Consider the following 16,197-nt stretch of genomic DNA (forward strand, 5'->3'; position numbering starts at 1 on the left):
AGGCGCAAGCACCCCCGACACCGAAGCAGACTGGCACAGTAACCCTTCCAGAAGCTCTGGAAGCAGGGCCCTGATGTGCTCGTTGAGAGCCGCCATCGGACAAGGCTGCAGGGTCGGTACAGGAGCCGGTGGCAGAATCTGTCGAGGCTCAGGAGCAGGTACCGGGCTGCTAGACCGACGCATCGGCACCTCCTGTATAGAGGGAGAGTGATCCTCTCGGCGCCGAATCTCTCGATGCCCCGGAGCTCCCGGCACCATGTGTCAAAGGAGAACGATGATGGTGCTTCTTCGCCTTCACTTGACGCCCGTCATTGAGACTCCTCGGTACCAATGAGGAAGACATGGAATCCTCATGTCTCCTCGGGGCCGGGTCCGACGGTCTGTCCTGGGGGGCCTGCTAAACATGAGGCCTCAAGACAGGTGGAGACCCACTCGATGCCTCAATGCTCCCAGCATGAGTTGGTTGTTCCGCAGCCATTACCTTAGCTCCCGACGTCAATGCATCCCTTGATACCGATGTCGACATTGAAGGAGCGGATTGAGCCCCAAAAAGCTTCCCTCGGGCTTCTCAAGATGCTTGGGTGAGCTTCTTCATGCGAAGACACAGACTACAAGTGGCTGGGCTGTGGTTGGACCCAAGGCACTGGATGCACCAAGTGTGGGTATCGGTACCTGAAATAGTCCGGTTGCACCGAGTACACCGTTTGAAGCCGCTGGGTGTCTTCGATGACATGGAAGAAAAAACGGCTTCGGCAAAATCAAAAGACGCAATCGTGCCTGTTAAAAGAAAAAAGGGCACAAAAAGAAAGGCGCAAGCTGGCCATGTCAAAAAACAAAGGGAACTTAAAAAGGGGCAAAAAAGTAAAGAAAACTACGGGAGGTTTAAAAAAAAAACAAACTATAAATTCTACTACAAATAAGAAGAAAAGAAGAAAAAGACAAAAAAGTAGGTCAGAAAACTCTTTCCCGGGCCTGCGAGGAGCGGGGAAAACTCGACCGCACCTCACCGCTGAGAAAAAAATAAGAGCGGGAATGCTCACACGACGGGCAGGAAGATGGTTGCGCATGCGCACTGCATGCTACTCTGGAAGTTTTTTAAATATTTTGCTTCCAAAATAGCTGTCTGATTCCCTGGACGATGCGGACATCGACACACGTGACAACAAGCAGCCTGCTTGTCCTCGTAGAAACACATCTATCCTTCCAGAGGTACATAATCTGTGAAATGAGGCAAAGGAACAGGATAAAAGAAACAAGTTTGCCTTTGTTATATACAGGTTGAAAAATCAAAATTCATTCATCCTCTGAAGTACCAGGAGTCTAGCTGCTTCACTGCCAAATTTGCTCATCAAAGTGCTGCTGGTATAAGGGATCCTAGCTGCCAGGATTCCATTGTTACATGATAAACTCTTACTACAGCTCTGGACATATTCAGCAACAACAGCATGTGAAGGCATCTGGGAACTTAAAACCTGGAAAAACATACTGAATTATATATTTTCTCCTTTTGGAGTAGTTTCAAGTTTATTACTTGATATACCGCCCATCAAATCTATCTGAGCGGTTTACACATATAAACATATTGAAAGGAATTCTATTTGGATAGGAAAGTAGAGAAGAAATAAATACTGTTATAGCAGTGCTACCTAGGGCACTCCGCCATACCTGCTTGTAATTTATGTTCAAGGGGGCAACGAGTAAGAACAGGTTCACTTAGCCTTAGTGTTGTAGTAGTGTGTCAGGATTAGTAAACAAGAATGGCATAGAAATAGATACATGCAAGCTAGAGCAACAGACTCAGCAGCAGGTCATCAGGATTAGTCAAGTCTGCTGCTTCATTTGCAAGTATTTACTGATACAAAACAAAGAAAAAATTAAAATGGAAGATCCGGGCACAGGCCAAAAAAAAAAAAAGAAAAATCAAGAGCATTTCCCCCTAGACTGTAACATTTTAATTATATTTAGGATTTCTGTTCTTAGTTGTTTATAAACTGTAAATTTAGATGTTTATTTTTCAATCAGAGGTTATTTGACAATATAAAAAAAGAACGTTTATCAGTGTTTTTGCAGCACAGGTGGCATTGCTGGGTTCCTTTTCTGGTGGAATCAAATCTATACAGCTGAGGCAGCTTCAGACATGGACAAGGCACAAAAACAACAGAGAATTCGAGGCAGGCAAAGGAAAGATGGAAAAATACCACACTTAATTTACTCATTCAGCAACAGGGGAGTTTTATAGGTATTTATCGGTCAAAACCTTAAATTACAAGTCCTAATTATATACTTTGAAACACACAGAATACACAATTGTTTTGGAATATTTTGTAAAGGCTTTTATTTTTTTTTTACTGTCATCTCCATATGTAGAATCATTGGCCAATCCAGTTATTTCAATTTTCATTATCTTATGAGGTCCACCAACACTTGAAAACTGCAAAGAAATGTAGACAAGCAGAAACAGAAACCCCCCTTCTAGTTTAAACACTTCATTTTTAAAAGCCTTCTTTAAAAAATACTTATATATACTTTTACATCTGATCCTATAATCTATACTTAGGAAGGTCCTTACTCAAAAATTCTCAATTCTGGTCCTCAAGCTGCTCCCTATGCCCCTAAATAGATCACACATTTATGTTTGGGTTATGACAAAGTTTTAATTTACATATTTTAGTCTTCTAAAAACCAAACTTGTTGGTATGTAATCAAAGCTAAAAATCCTTTAATAGGGTCTCATCAATTGTAATATATAGAATGGTATGAGGAGCTCTACAATATTTGCAGTTTTTCCTTATTTTGAACTACAATATTTTAAGAAATGTAAAAGTAATTTTCATAAACTAAGGGAGAATGTTATCAACGTGGTCTATTGTTAGGTTGGGTTATTTTAGCACAGAGTCCCATTTTATGCAATGAGGCCCTGTGCTAAAATAACCTGACTCTAGCCCAAAACTTGCCTCCTAAATGCCAAAACTGTTATTAATCCAAGAAAATAAGGTTACTTACATTTCATTCAATAAAAGCTGTCTATATTTTAAAACTCTTATCTAATAAAATATGCCAAGCAGAATTTTAAAAATCTATGTACATTCTCCCCCCTTTTCCAAAACGTGTCCTTCAAAATGCTGCCCATTTGCAACAGAAAAATGCTAGTTACTCTGTTTTGATTTGGTTCTTGTAGCAAGTTTATTAACTTGTTATTTAATTAGTTTTTATAAGATTATGTTATATGGATGTTGGTGTATATGTGTTTGGCATGTTTGTTTTAAGTCTTCTCTATATTTTTTATGGAGTTCTTTTCATTTTCAAGATTTTTCTATATTGTAAACCACTAAGAATCTATATAAAATTTTAAATAAACATTTAGCAAGTTATATTTTTCAAACTGCACAAAATTAAACCTTTAAAAGCCCCTTTTAATAACAACAATCACCTCAAGCCAATACAGCCAAGGAATTTGAGTTTGCACTAATGAATGCAGATATATTCCCTAGGTTGAGGTTACATGTCCCTTTTACCCTGCTCTAGTGGTATCAGAGATATCATACTTCTACTGAGCAGGCAGAGTGTCTCCACCTTATGACAGTCCTGTGAAATATCAGAAAAAATGAAAAATCAGTATAGTCTGGCTGACTGACAGCTAGGCACAGACTTTTTCTTAGACAGCCATGCTCAAATGACTCTTACATTTCCTACCATAATAGTTGCAATTTTGGTCCAACAGGGCAGACCTCTCTTCTCTCTGACCTGATTAGTACTGGCTATACCTTAGTCTTAAATCATATCAATTTATAATTGTTTGAAAGGAATCTACATCTGGAAACCTAGACTACAACATTTTGCTCCTTATTTACTTGTGTTTAGTATGCGATAATAATGTTATCAAACTTTACCTGTGCAACACATTTTATGCAATGGAATTTGTGGGAGATAATGTGCAATGACGCTAAGTGTTAGTAGGGGCCTTGGCATTTAAACAAAAATTTATCATGTTCACATGCAAAATAAAACCCACTACCCCAGATTGTATTTGTTTAAAAACAGATTTAATGATCATTGCTAAGCAGGAAGATAATGCTATCGCCTCCGGTGGTGCTAGATGGCAGTATACCTCCCCCCCCCCCCCCCCCCCCCTCCCAATCCCGGGTTAGAATACAGGTTCTCAATCTCAGCTTAAACGCCAACAACAGATTATCTTTGGCTCATGGCTCAGAACTTACATGTGATCTTAACTAAAAAAAAAAAAAAAAAAGCCCACAAATACACTGAAAACTGTTTAACTTGAAAATTCAAACACAATTTGACTTGGGTTTTATCATATAACTATCACACATTTGGGACCTCAATTTTAAATACATATGTGTGTGTGTACTATTTATATCTATGTAAGAACCAGTGGTTCCCAAACCTGGTCCTGGAGGCACATCAGACACTCAGGTTTTCAGGATATCTACAATGAATATTCACGAGAGAGATTTGCAAGCAGTGAAGGTGGTGAATGCAAATCTCTCTCATGAATATTTATTGTGGATATTCTGAAAACCTGACTGGATGGATGCCTCCAGGACCAGGTCTGGGAACCACTGATGTACACATTTATAAAAAAAAAAAAAAGCATGTAGACACATTAGAACAGACAACATTTAATGCGGTATATTATATTTCTTTAAAGATAAAGTGCTGGGTAAATCATGAAAACGTTCAGTTTAGAAGTGAAACCATCATGGACATTAGAAGGATTAAACTGTATTGTTTTAGTGCAACAAGAAAGTGATATCAGATTGTGACAATGTAGATGATGGCAATTAATTTTATGTCTTAGATTTGTATTCAACATACAATATGAAGAATGTTAGCATTTCTGTACAAAATGTTTGACTGAATATTACAGTAGATTATCCCAGGAATTCAAATACAACTGTGCTTCTCCTATGACAGCTGAAGAATGCTAAGCTAAAGATTAATGCACTGTAGCTTCAGAAATAGTGTGCTGAGCCAAAATTTCAAATTCTCAGTAATGCCACAGGGAGCTGTCCAGGCTATACATTGTATATAACCAGAGAATGTCTAAACTAAATATATGGAGGTGTATTTCACTTGCAAAAGGAGAGCTACTTTAACTTACAGTAAATAATCCTTAAGTAAGCCTTATACAACATACACATCTGTGCTCAGCAGACGCAACGTCTAGTTTTCCAGTTCCAAGAAACTGCATTCAAGCAAAAAGTGTAGAAGAGCAGCTACCTCTGTAGACACACTTTCTCCTGGCAAGGGGATGCTCTTGCACTGAACAGCTGGTTGCATTCTCCATGGATACTCAGACCATCGGCTGTGCCATGCTTACTCAAGGCTTAACATGCTTAGTCTGCATCTCCAAGCTGGTAATGAAGCAAGCTGTCCCTTTGCCAGCCTTCTTTTTTTTTTTTCTTTTTAATTAACCCATGCTCAATGCTAATACTGATTTAGGAGCATGATTCTTTAGGGAAGGAAGGTGGTGAAATGTAAGACTGAATATAAATCTGTTATCAGGAATGGTAGGAAGAGAATTAAAATTCAGCTTAACCAATGACTCTCTCATTCCATAAAAAGCATCTAAGTTGTATTCATTTAGTCAGATAACCGTGCAGCATTAAGCTGGAAAAAGACAACAGGGTTTTGAACCATTAGGGCTTCAGAGAAAATGTATGCTTATAAAAGGTTTCTATTTCCAAAGATATTATTGGGGTCCACATAATTCTTGACAGATTTGAGCATTCCAATCCCGACATCTGAGATGCTCTCTCTCAGCCACTGCTTCCGTAACTTTCCCACTAGGAAAAAAAAAAAAAAACTACTTCAATATATGCCATGAGAGTGGAAGCCAATCAATCTTGTGACCATGAATGAACACTGTGTGATAAATGCTGTTATTCAAAAATGAGAAATGTTTTGCTTTATTTGATTTATTGAGCCCACCAGACTATCAAGCTCATTAAGCTCAATGTATTCCCAAAGGAAGATAGTGTTCCACATTGTCTGTTTTCTTAGCAAACTATGAAATGTAGATGAAGCTCAGGCAGAGGTTGTGTGCCATTTTCCAACCACCACAATGGTAAATACATACATTTCTCACAAACCTTAGCCTTCATTTAAAGAAAAAAAAACCGAGAAATTGGGTCACAATCCCAAACAGTGTGCCTGATTCTACAGGACCTATTGCTAAAGGAGGAAAACCATTTCAGATTACACCTTTAACAATAAAAGGTTTTTTTTCCATTTTTCTTTTATAGATAGATAGATGGATAAGATAGATAGATATAGATATATAAGGGAAAATTATGTGCATCAAGGACCTGTGAACCATCTTCCATGCACGTGTAGAATAAAAGAAAACTCTTCAGGGTACTGCTGCTGCCTGCACGTTTGTCTCATCTGTTTAGATTAAGTCATTGATTAGTAGCTCAGCCTCTTGAGTGCTTATTATAACTCTTAAAATATACATACGTAAGTCTCTTGTGCAAAGTTTTTTAAATTTTTCCTAATACTGAGGCACATATCTATTTTCTATGGGCCCTGTTTACTAAGTCACGCTAGCGTTTTTAGCACGGCTAAAATTAGCACGCGCTAAATGATAGATATACCCATATATTCCTATAGGTGTCCCTACCGTTAGCTCGTGCCAGCGTTCTGCGTACCTACAGCGCAGCTTAGTAAACAGGGCCCTATATAAAAGAGGATTCAAGTAAATAAAATGAGAATAAGAATGCAAACACTTCACAGCATTTACATTTCATTTTACCATCTACAAGTTATGTTCTCAGATTTGCTTTATGAACTGGTAAATTTAACTTCACATGGAAGTTAAATTTACCAGTTCATAAAGCAAATCTGAGAGAGAAAGATTAACAGTATAGCAATATATAAATGCAGAGAATTTTCTTACCACACAAAATTAAGGGCCCTGTTTACAAAGGCATGCTAGTGTTTTTAGCGTGTGCTAACCGTGTAGATGCCCATGGGCATCTACATGGTTAGCAAAAGCAAATTTTTAGCACGCAATAAAAAAACTAGCACGCCGTTGCAAACAGGGCCCTAAAATAATATTCCATTGAAACAGTCTTCCTAAAGCTTTTAATTTTTCCCTAATTACCAATATTTTAAGGATCAAGCTTTTAATGACTGATATCTGCCTACTGTTCTGTTCTTAATATGGTGCATCCTATAACTTTTTGCCCATATCTTTGGTGGATTCTCAAGGTCCTACAGGGCTGCTTTATCAAAATGTATGAGAGATTGGCAAAATGGACATTTTGTGTTTATAGGATTTTATTTTTTAATTGACAGCATATTAGGTGAAGATCTTTGGACAGTTTTCATTGATGTTTAAAGATGTACAATGCTATGGGCTACATAATATTTTATCAGATATATATAAGTATGTGCATGTTTCTCTATATGATTTTATATATGTGTATAGTATGAACTTCATTTATTATAACAGTGTCATGTGTATTATAAATTTTGTGATTGTTTTAAATCACTTTGGGCATGTATAGAATAACAGCTGATAAAAAAGTGGATTTAGATTTTGTTCTGGAAAACTTGAGGCAACACATGTAATAAACAATTCTTAGGGCCCTGTTTACTGAGCCGTGCTGTAGGCACAATAACCTTTTAGCGTGCATAAACGATAGAATATAATGGGTGTCTCTATCGTTATCACATGCTAAAAAGTTAGCGCACCTACAGCGAGGCTTAGTAAATAGGGCCTTTAGTATATTGCATAAATAAGGACTTTCATTAACTGAGAAAATACCTATGTTTGCTAACTAATATGCCTTACTTGCAGAACATATTAATTGTATAATAAGCTAGTAAATCCTAATAAGCTCTGTTTCATATCTATATTTTTCTAGTAAACAGTTTCAATGGCTGGACTTACATTGTCAATATATGAATGTTCACTCATTAACCAAAACCACCAACATGGATTTAATGGGTCAATCAGAGTGGCCTTAACTCTTTCATTAGGGACAAAGCAACATTCATCTTGTTGGCCTAAAATACAATTCATTTGTCAGTTTGAGGTGATCAAGCATCTGTCACTGTGGCCACTTGAAAGGTAGTTCAAGCTAAATTGGAGCCATCTTTGTGACCAGTTCTCAGGGCAACCATCAAATTGACATCAAAATAATAAATGATGGGTAAACAACTGGAAAACAGACTATTTGTGTTTACGCCTCTGGGAAACACAATGTATGCACAGTGTGGGCTGGAAAAAAGTAGCATGCAGCCTAAAGAAATAGAAATCTTAACTCCAATTAAAAAAAAAAAAAATTAACAAAATAATTCTTACCCATTCCAGAGATACAGTCGTAGCTCACCAGCCATCTAGTCCTTCCATTTAACATTAACAAAATATTTATTGTTTTGTAAGGACTTATTTGCCTTGCTTTAACATAAGCAGATTTTTGGGCCTAGTTGAATGAATAAGAACAAACTCTTGACAGACTGTGGAGATGGCTTGCCTCTGCACTGCCACCCACACTCCTGTGCTTTGCATGGAGCCAAGGGAGGCCGGTCATGCCATTTTCAAAGCTCATCTGTAATATAGTTTCAGTAAATGTGTCCTATGGTTATGGATGCAATTGTCCTGAAAAGACTACAAACAACTGCTCCAACAAGATGGAGCACATTAGAGGCACAGCAGGCTGCCCAGTAGCTTGCTTCTCTGCCTGTTTCTCCACCTTCAGGAGCACAGCAAACTCCAGTAGGAGCTAAACTAAAAGTCTAAACTGCCACCAAACAATCACTGCATATTTAATGAAGTTGCTCACCAAGTGCTGGAAAACAGAAGGTGCTTGGACTGCATCATTAGTTCTGTCAGAATGATAATTTACACATCTATCTTGTCAAATTTTCTATGCTCTATTCTTTTACAATAATAAATCTAACATACATTTGATTATTGAACTGGAAAGTGAGAAAGCTGTAGAACAGGCATATTATTGGCCCTTCATAAACATTTGGTTAAAAATAAAGCAAATGTTATATCAAGTTTGTTTTCTTTGGCAAAGTAAAATTTAGTATCAGTAATATGAATACAAAGAAATTCATATATACCGCAAAAGAAGACCAGAAAGCCCTGCACATTACTGATATCCAGTACTGAGCTATAGAAAGCAAATTATCTTTACTGTTGGTTTATTTCAGCCTTCTATATACTTGACATTTTTTTGTAGCCAAGATCTCTCATCAGAAATCAGCAGGCAACTGGTTTTCACAAATTTCTAGAAGCCACTAAACACACATAGAGGCTTTTAGCCAACATGTGAGCTATTGCATGAATTATTAGTTATGTGGTAACAGTGCATGGCTGTGGTAACTGTTACTGTGCTGGCATGCACTAATTCATGCTATGTACCTTGTGATGGAGTGGGAAATGAGCGTGGACCGTGAGTTGCATTTAGAAACATGGTAACTTACTGTGTGTTGTTTAATACAGATAGCGCAGATGTCCCTACTGCCTCCTGCACAGTAAAGCTTTTATCTGCACACTGATTATATGAGATGATGCTTGAAACACCCTCAACAATCACTGCACAGGCTTTGCACTTATCAAGTGGTAAGGGCAAACGTTTACCACACTTTAGTAAACGGGTCCGACAGATATGATCACTTTCGGAAATAAGAATTTGGGTGTGGGGAGGGGGGGGGGGGGGGGGGGGAGATAATTCTACTTGACATGAAAAAATTAATTTTGGCCCGTGCTACCTTCCAAATGATTGAAATTGGTTAATGATGAAAGCATCTGTGGAAAAAAAATCTTTAAGCGTTTCTCAGACACAACATGTAGCAAACCCTCAGGCTTCGAGGCAATGAGGGCCATAATCGAAAGGGACGCCCAAGTTTTCCTGGGGACGTCCTCGCAGGATGGCTCCAAGCAAGGGGCGGGGAAACCCGTACTATCGAAACAAGATGGGCATCCATCTTTTGTTTCGATAATACAGTCGGGGACGCCCAAAGCAGCAAATTTAGGTCGACCTTAGAGATGGTCGCCTCCAGGACTTGGTCGTTTCTGATTTTCAGCGATAATGGAAAGAGAGGACGCCCATCTCAGGAACGACCAAATCCAAGCCATTTGGTCATGGGAGGAGCCAGCATGCACTGGTCCCCCTCACATGCCAGGACACCAACTGGGCACCCTAGGGGGCACTGCAGTGGACTTCACAAATTGCTCCCAGGTACATAGCTCCCTTACCTTCAGCCAGATGCACTAACTGAACGGAAAAAGCCCTTCCCTTACCGATCCCATAGCGATTTGGAAAGGAACAGGCATGCATGAAGGAAATCGCATGCAAACGAACTGCTGTTAGCTCATTTGCACACGATTTCCTTCCTAGGGAGGGGAAGCCAGTGCAGAGCAGCCAAGCATTATGCATGGCTGCTCTGCGCATGCCAAAGACGGCTTCATACAAGCAGACAAGCTGCATGTATAGTAGCCGTCTACAACCTTAAATAAATTGCTGCCTACAACCTTAGAAAAACACAAGTCCAGGTGAAAACATCCAAGTGCTCGTCAGGGATGTCTTTTTTATTTTTAGAGTCCTTCACTATGCCTCTGTCTCTGCGATGTCAAGTGAGGACGTCCAAAATGTGGATGTTTCTGTGAGAAGGACGTTCATGCCTATACTATGCCTCCGACATCCCCTTTATTTATTTGGGATTTTGGATCACAAGTAGCAGCAGTAGGATTTGAACCGGCCACCTCTGGATTTTAAGACCAGTGCTCTAACTAGGCCACTCCTCCACTCCACTCCCTTGAAATTTGGCCGTCCCTGTGGGGGGAGAGGGGGGCAGTTCAGGACGTCCAAAATGTCTGAAAGAAGGACGCCCACGCCTTCGCTATGCCTCCACTGACACACACATACTTTCCCCCCCAGGGACCTGCATACGATGGACCTGAGAATGACATTTCAGGCTGGCAAAAAAGTTTTTAAAGTGATTTTTTTCAGGGTGGGAGGGGGTTAATGACTACTGGAGGGAGTCAGGGGGTGGTCATTTGATTAGTTCGGGCACCTTTTTGAGGCTTGGTCGTAAGAAAAAATGGACCAAGTAAAGTCGGCCAAGTACTCGTCAGGGAAACCCTTCTTTTTTCCATTATCGCTCGAGGACGCCCATCTGTTAGGCATGCCCTAGTCCTACCTTCGCTACATCTCCGACACGCCCCTGGGAACTTTGGTCGTCCCCGCGACGGGAAGCAGCTGGGGATGCCCAAAATCTGCTTTCGATTATGCCGATTTGGGCGACCCTGAGAGGATGCCCATCTCCCGATTTCTGTCGAAAGATGGGCGCCCTTCTCTTTCGAAAATAAGCCTGAATGCCTTTCAAATCTACTGCAGCACTGCTTCATAACACTGACATTACAAATGTAGTTCAATCATCATTACGAAAACTGAAGTAGCCATTCATTTGTACAGTGTAGTTATGTAAGACAAATATACCATATTCAGCACTTAACTGGCTCTGGGGCACTCCAGAAAGATAGGACTTACTTTTATGCAGTCCTATTTATGCGGTGACCCCAAGCCAAGTGCTGACTCTGCCCCCAGAACCTCCCTCCAAAAAGCAGAGATAATATTTAACCATATCTCTGGCCTCATGTGCACCTTTTCTTTAGTCACCATATTTTCTAACTCCTCTTACTCTCTTACCTATCTATATGTTCCATCTTTACTTATACACTACACTGCAATTAAAATATTCTACTACGTATTGTGGTGACATTGTAAATAGTATACTATACTTTGAATTGTTATTTGAATATTTTACTGCTGCAATTGCCTATTGCTCATGTTTGGTTTATTCTTATTGTACACTGCCTTGAGTTAATTCCTTCAAAAAGGCGGTAAATAAATCCTAATAAAATAACCAGAACCCTATGTTTTTAGGAGTATGATAGCCAAGATGAAACAGAGGGTGCACTTGATGTAGTGTCTCCAGCTAGTTTAGATCTTTTAGGATTTTTGGAATCATCACAGGACAATATCACTCCTTGCCTAAACTAAAATTGAAGACTTACATCAAAACATCTTTCTTTTTTCTTTCTTTCTTGTTGGAAAATGCAGATTCTTCCAGATATGGCACATTCCTTTTCTTCAGTTGAAGGCTCAGATGTTTACTTCAAGGTTTCGCTGCAAATGCCTGATTAGCTTTCAAGGGAACAATTATACCTTTTTGGATTCTGCATAATTAGAAATGTTTCTATTGGATAAAATGGTATGATTAAGATTTTTGATGCCAGCTAAGGTTTGCCTTGGGGGACAGGTAGATGGGGATGGATAACTGGGCAGTTTAGTTGGAGGAGTGAAAAAGTTTTCCTTTTATTTCCTTTTGTTTTTCAGGTATTTATTTTTCCCTTCCCTCTTCATTTATGCCAATGCAAGTTTATGTCCTTTTAGTAGTGGTTTCTGCAACATATCCTTGTTCAAGTCGGTTTTTTTTCCTTATTTGAAAAGTATATTTCAAAAGGCATTAATTAAAAAAAAAGCAGCTTTATATCACCTTCATTTTCACAAATCAGCTTTCTTACAGAACATTATGATTATATAGTTTATATAGGGCAAAGAATGTTTAGCCAAATAAGTCTTATGATTTGGTTAGCCATTCCTAAATGTTTCTGAACACAATAAATTGCCAAGGGAATTATCTGAAGTGTGTAAGAAAGGCCATGGAGTTCCAGTAAGGCTTTATTAATGAACTTGGCTCCATCCTTCTCCATACTAAGCAATGCTCTTATTTCTAGCCTGGCAATATAAGCGTTGCAGTCAGCATTTTTTAAAATGGAGTTTCTGGCAGTTGTAGTTTGTGTTCTCAGTAGCCATAAAGCATCTGCACTAACTGTTTCAGAACATACTTGCAAAGTCAGAGTGGAAAATGCTCCAAAATCACTTTTTAAAAGTTTTTAAAGAAAACAGAAATGTCATTTGAGTGACTAAACAAGGACAGCATTTAAAAGTGAACAAATAATTAAATTTTTGAAAATACTGTCCTTCAGTATTACTGGAGTCACAAAACCAGTGAAATGTCAAGTCTTCAGGTCTGTCACGATGGTATAATAGTTTTGACATTCAAGTTTCATTCCTAGTCTTTATGGGGTTTCACATGTTCTCATTTGTTCTTGTTTCATTTTCCTTTTCTGCCTTTCTTTTTCTTCCTTTCAATGATTTTTCCTGTTTTCATCTTACAAACCAACTGCAATTAGTTTCTTCACCATAACAAAACACCCAACATGCATGAGGAAAAGAATAACAATTTTCTAAGGTGCGCCGTATCTTAAAATTTCACAAGCTTTTCATCTGAATGGTGACCATTGTGTTTAATTCAGATATAATTACTTTATTTTATTGTCCTGTACAAATCTTTATCATGCATCATTCACACCAGTAAGGTGCTTCCTACTACTACTACTTATCATTTCTATAGCGCTACAAGGCATACACAGCGCTATACAACCATACACAAAAGACAGTCCCTGCTCAAAGAGCTTACAATCTAGATAAGACAGGCAGACAGACAGAACAATTAAGGTAAGGGAATAAAGAGGTGAGGAAAAAGGACGAGACAGATGAGCAGTGGTTAGGAGTCAAAAGCAGTGGTAAAGAGGTGGGCTTTAAGTTTAGACTTGAAAACGGCCAAAGAGGGGGCTAGACGTATAGGCTCGGGAAGTTTATTCCAGGCGTGAGGTGCAACAAGATAAAAGGAACGGAGTCTGGAATTAGCAGTAGAGGAGAAGGGGACGGATAAGAGAGATTTGTCAACAGAACAGAGTACCCGAGGGGGGTGTAGGGAGCGGCAAGAGTGGAGAGGTACTGGGGAGCGGCAGAGTGAATGCACTTATAGGTCAATAAGAGAAGTTTGAATTGAATGCGGAAACGGATAGGGAGCCAGTGAAGTGACTTAAGGAGAGGGCTAATGTGAGCATAGCGACTTTGGTGGAAAATGAGTCACGCAGCAGAGTTTTGGACTGATTGAAGAGGAGAGAGATGGCTAAGAGGGAGGCCGGTAAGAAGCAGGTTACACTAATCAAGTCGAGAGGTGATAAGAGTGTGGATAAGGGTTCTGGTAGAGTGTTCAGAGTTGAAGGGACGGATTTTGCTGATGTTATAGAGAAAGAAACGACAGGTTTTGGCAATTTGCTGAATCTGAGCAGAGAAGGAGAGAGAGGAGTCAAAGATGACCCCAAGCTTACGAGCAGATGAGACAGGGAGAATGAGAGTGCCATCCACAGAGATACAGAAAGAGGGGGAGAGGAGAGGTGGGTTTAGGGGGAAAGATGATAAGCTCGGTTTTAGCTATGTTAAGCTTCAGATGATGTTGAGACATCCAGGCAGCAATATCAGATAGGCAGGCTGAAACTTTGGTTTGGGTGCTGGTTGAGATTTCGGGGGTAGGGAAGTAGATTTGGGAGTCATCAGCATAGAGATGGTATTGAAAGCCATGGGATGATATTAGAGAGCCTAGGGAAGAAGTGTAGATGGAGAACAGGAGAGGACCGAGAACAGAACCTTGAGGTACACCAATTGGTAGAGGGATGGAAGTGGAAGAGGATCCACCAGATTGTACACTAAAGTTGCGAAGCGAGAGGTAGGAGGAGAACCATGAAAGAACAGAGCCCTGGAATCCAAATGAAGACAGCTTATCAAGGAGTAGGCTGTGATCAACAGTGTCAAAAGCGGCGGATAGATCAAGAAGAATGAGGATAGAATAGAGACCCTTTGGATTTGGCCAGGAACAGGTCATTGGAAACTTTGTAAGCGCCGTTTCAGTTGAATGGAGAGGGCAAAAGCTGGATTGGAGTGGGTCAAGAACAGCTTGAGATGAGAGAAAGTCAAGACAGCAGCGATGAATGGCTTTGTTCAAGTAACTTGGAAAGGAAGGGGAGGAGGGTGATGGGTTGATAGTTGGAAGGACAGGTAGGGTCAAGTGAAGGCTTCTTCAGGAGCAGTGTGACCACAGCATGTTTGAAGGCATCAGGAACGGTCGCAGTGGAAAGAGAGAGATTGAGGATATGACAGATAAAAGGGGAGAGTAGGAGATATGGTGTTAAGAAGGTGGGTAGGAATGGGATCAGAGGCACAGGTAGTTCGTTTTGAGAAGGAGAGAAGATGTGATGTTTCTTCATCAGTGACTTCAGGAAAGGAGGAAAAGGATGGAGGGGTTAAGGAAATAGGGGAACGGACAAGGGGAGGGAGAGGTGGGGATGGCTTGGTAGAGAATTCGAGGTTTATCTTCTGAACCTTGTCGTGAAAGAACTCAGCTAGGGCCTGAGGAGATAGTGAGGGGGGAATTGGGGGTGGAGGCACCTTGAGGAGAGAGTTTAGTGTGGCGAAGAGAAGTCGAGGGTTTGAGCCGAGAGAATTAGTCAGCTGGATGTAGTAGTCCTGTTTTGCAAGCAAGAGAGCAGATTGGAAGGAGGTCAGCATGAACTTGAAGTGTGTGAAGTCAGCAAGGGAACGAGATTTCAGCCAGAGGTGTTCGGCGGATCGGGTACAGGAACGTAGGTAGCAGATTTGGTGGTCTACCAGGGTTGGGGTTTGGTACGTCTTATAGGATGGGGTATGAGAGGTGCAAGAGTGTCTAAGGCAGAGGATAGAATAGCACTGTAGGAAGAGACAGCTTCCTGATAGCTATATACCTGCACTTCCCCAAGAATACCCACATCATAAATTACTTGCTGCTGTTTCCTTCATTCCCTATGACGTAGTGGCGTAGACAAGGGTGGGCCCAGGCTCATCTACTTTGGGCTCAGGCCCACCCAGTAGCAGCATATCTATGATGTGGCTGGCAGGGATCCCCAAGCCCCACCAGCTGAAAACACCCAACAACTGTCCCTCCTGCGTACCTTTTAAATAGCAGATCTTCACCTGCAGCAAGCAGCAACTGATATATATTGCTTGCACCAGCCCCACAGCCTTCTCTCTGATGTATTCCCACCTATGCGGAAACAGGACGTTGCATCAGAGGGAAGGCTGTGGGGCCAACATGAGCAGTGTGTATTATTTGCTGCTTCCTGCCGGTGAAAATCTGCTATTTAAAAGATATGCGGGGAGGGGGATGTTTGAAAGACTATATGGAATGCAGGCAAGAGAGGGAGAGACCAAATCACTTGTGGGTCAAGGTAACATAGTAAAAGGTGGAGTTCTTCTGCCCACCCATCTT

The 16,197-nt window shown here is 40.4% G+C and overlaps 1 protein-coding gene across 1 annotated transcript in view; it reads right to left on the reverse strand.

Annotated features, from left to right (window-relative positions):
• Positions 1-4,616: 4,616 nt before the first annotated feature.
• The window catches only part of AGPS (alkylglycerone phosphate synthase), a 531,881-nt gene continuing 520,300 nt past the window's right edge, over positions 4,617-16,197 (reverse strand). The window contains exon 20 of the mRNA XM_030208991.1: positions 4,617-5,807. Within this exon, the coding sequence (XP_030064851.1) occupies positions 5,686-5,807 (122 nt within the window). The 3' untranslated portion in view covers positions 4,617-5,685. The remainder of the gene's footprint in view (positions 5,808-16,197) is intronic.

This window comes from Microcaecilia unicolor, chromosome 7, assembly GCF_901765095.1.
Source record: "Microcaecilia unicolor chromosome 7, aMicUni1.1, whole genome shotgun sequence".
NCBI lineage: Eukaryota > Metazoa > Chordata > Amphibia > Gymnophiona > Siphonopidae > Microcaecilia > Microcaecilia unicolor.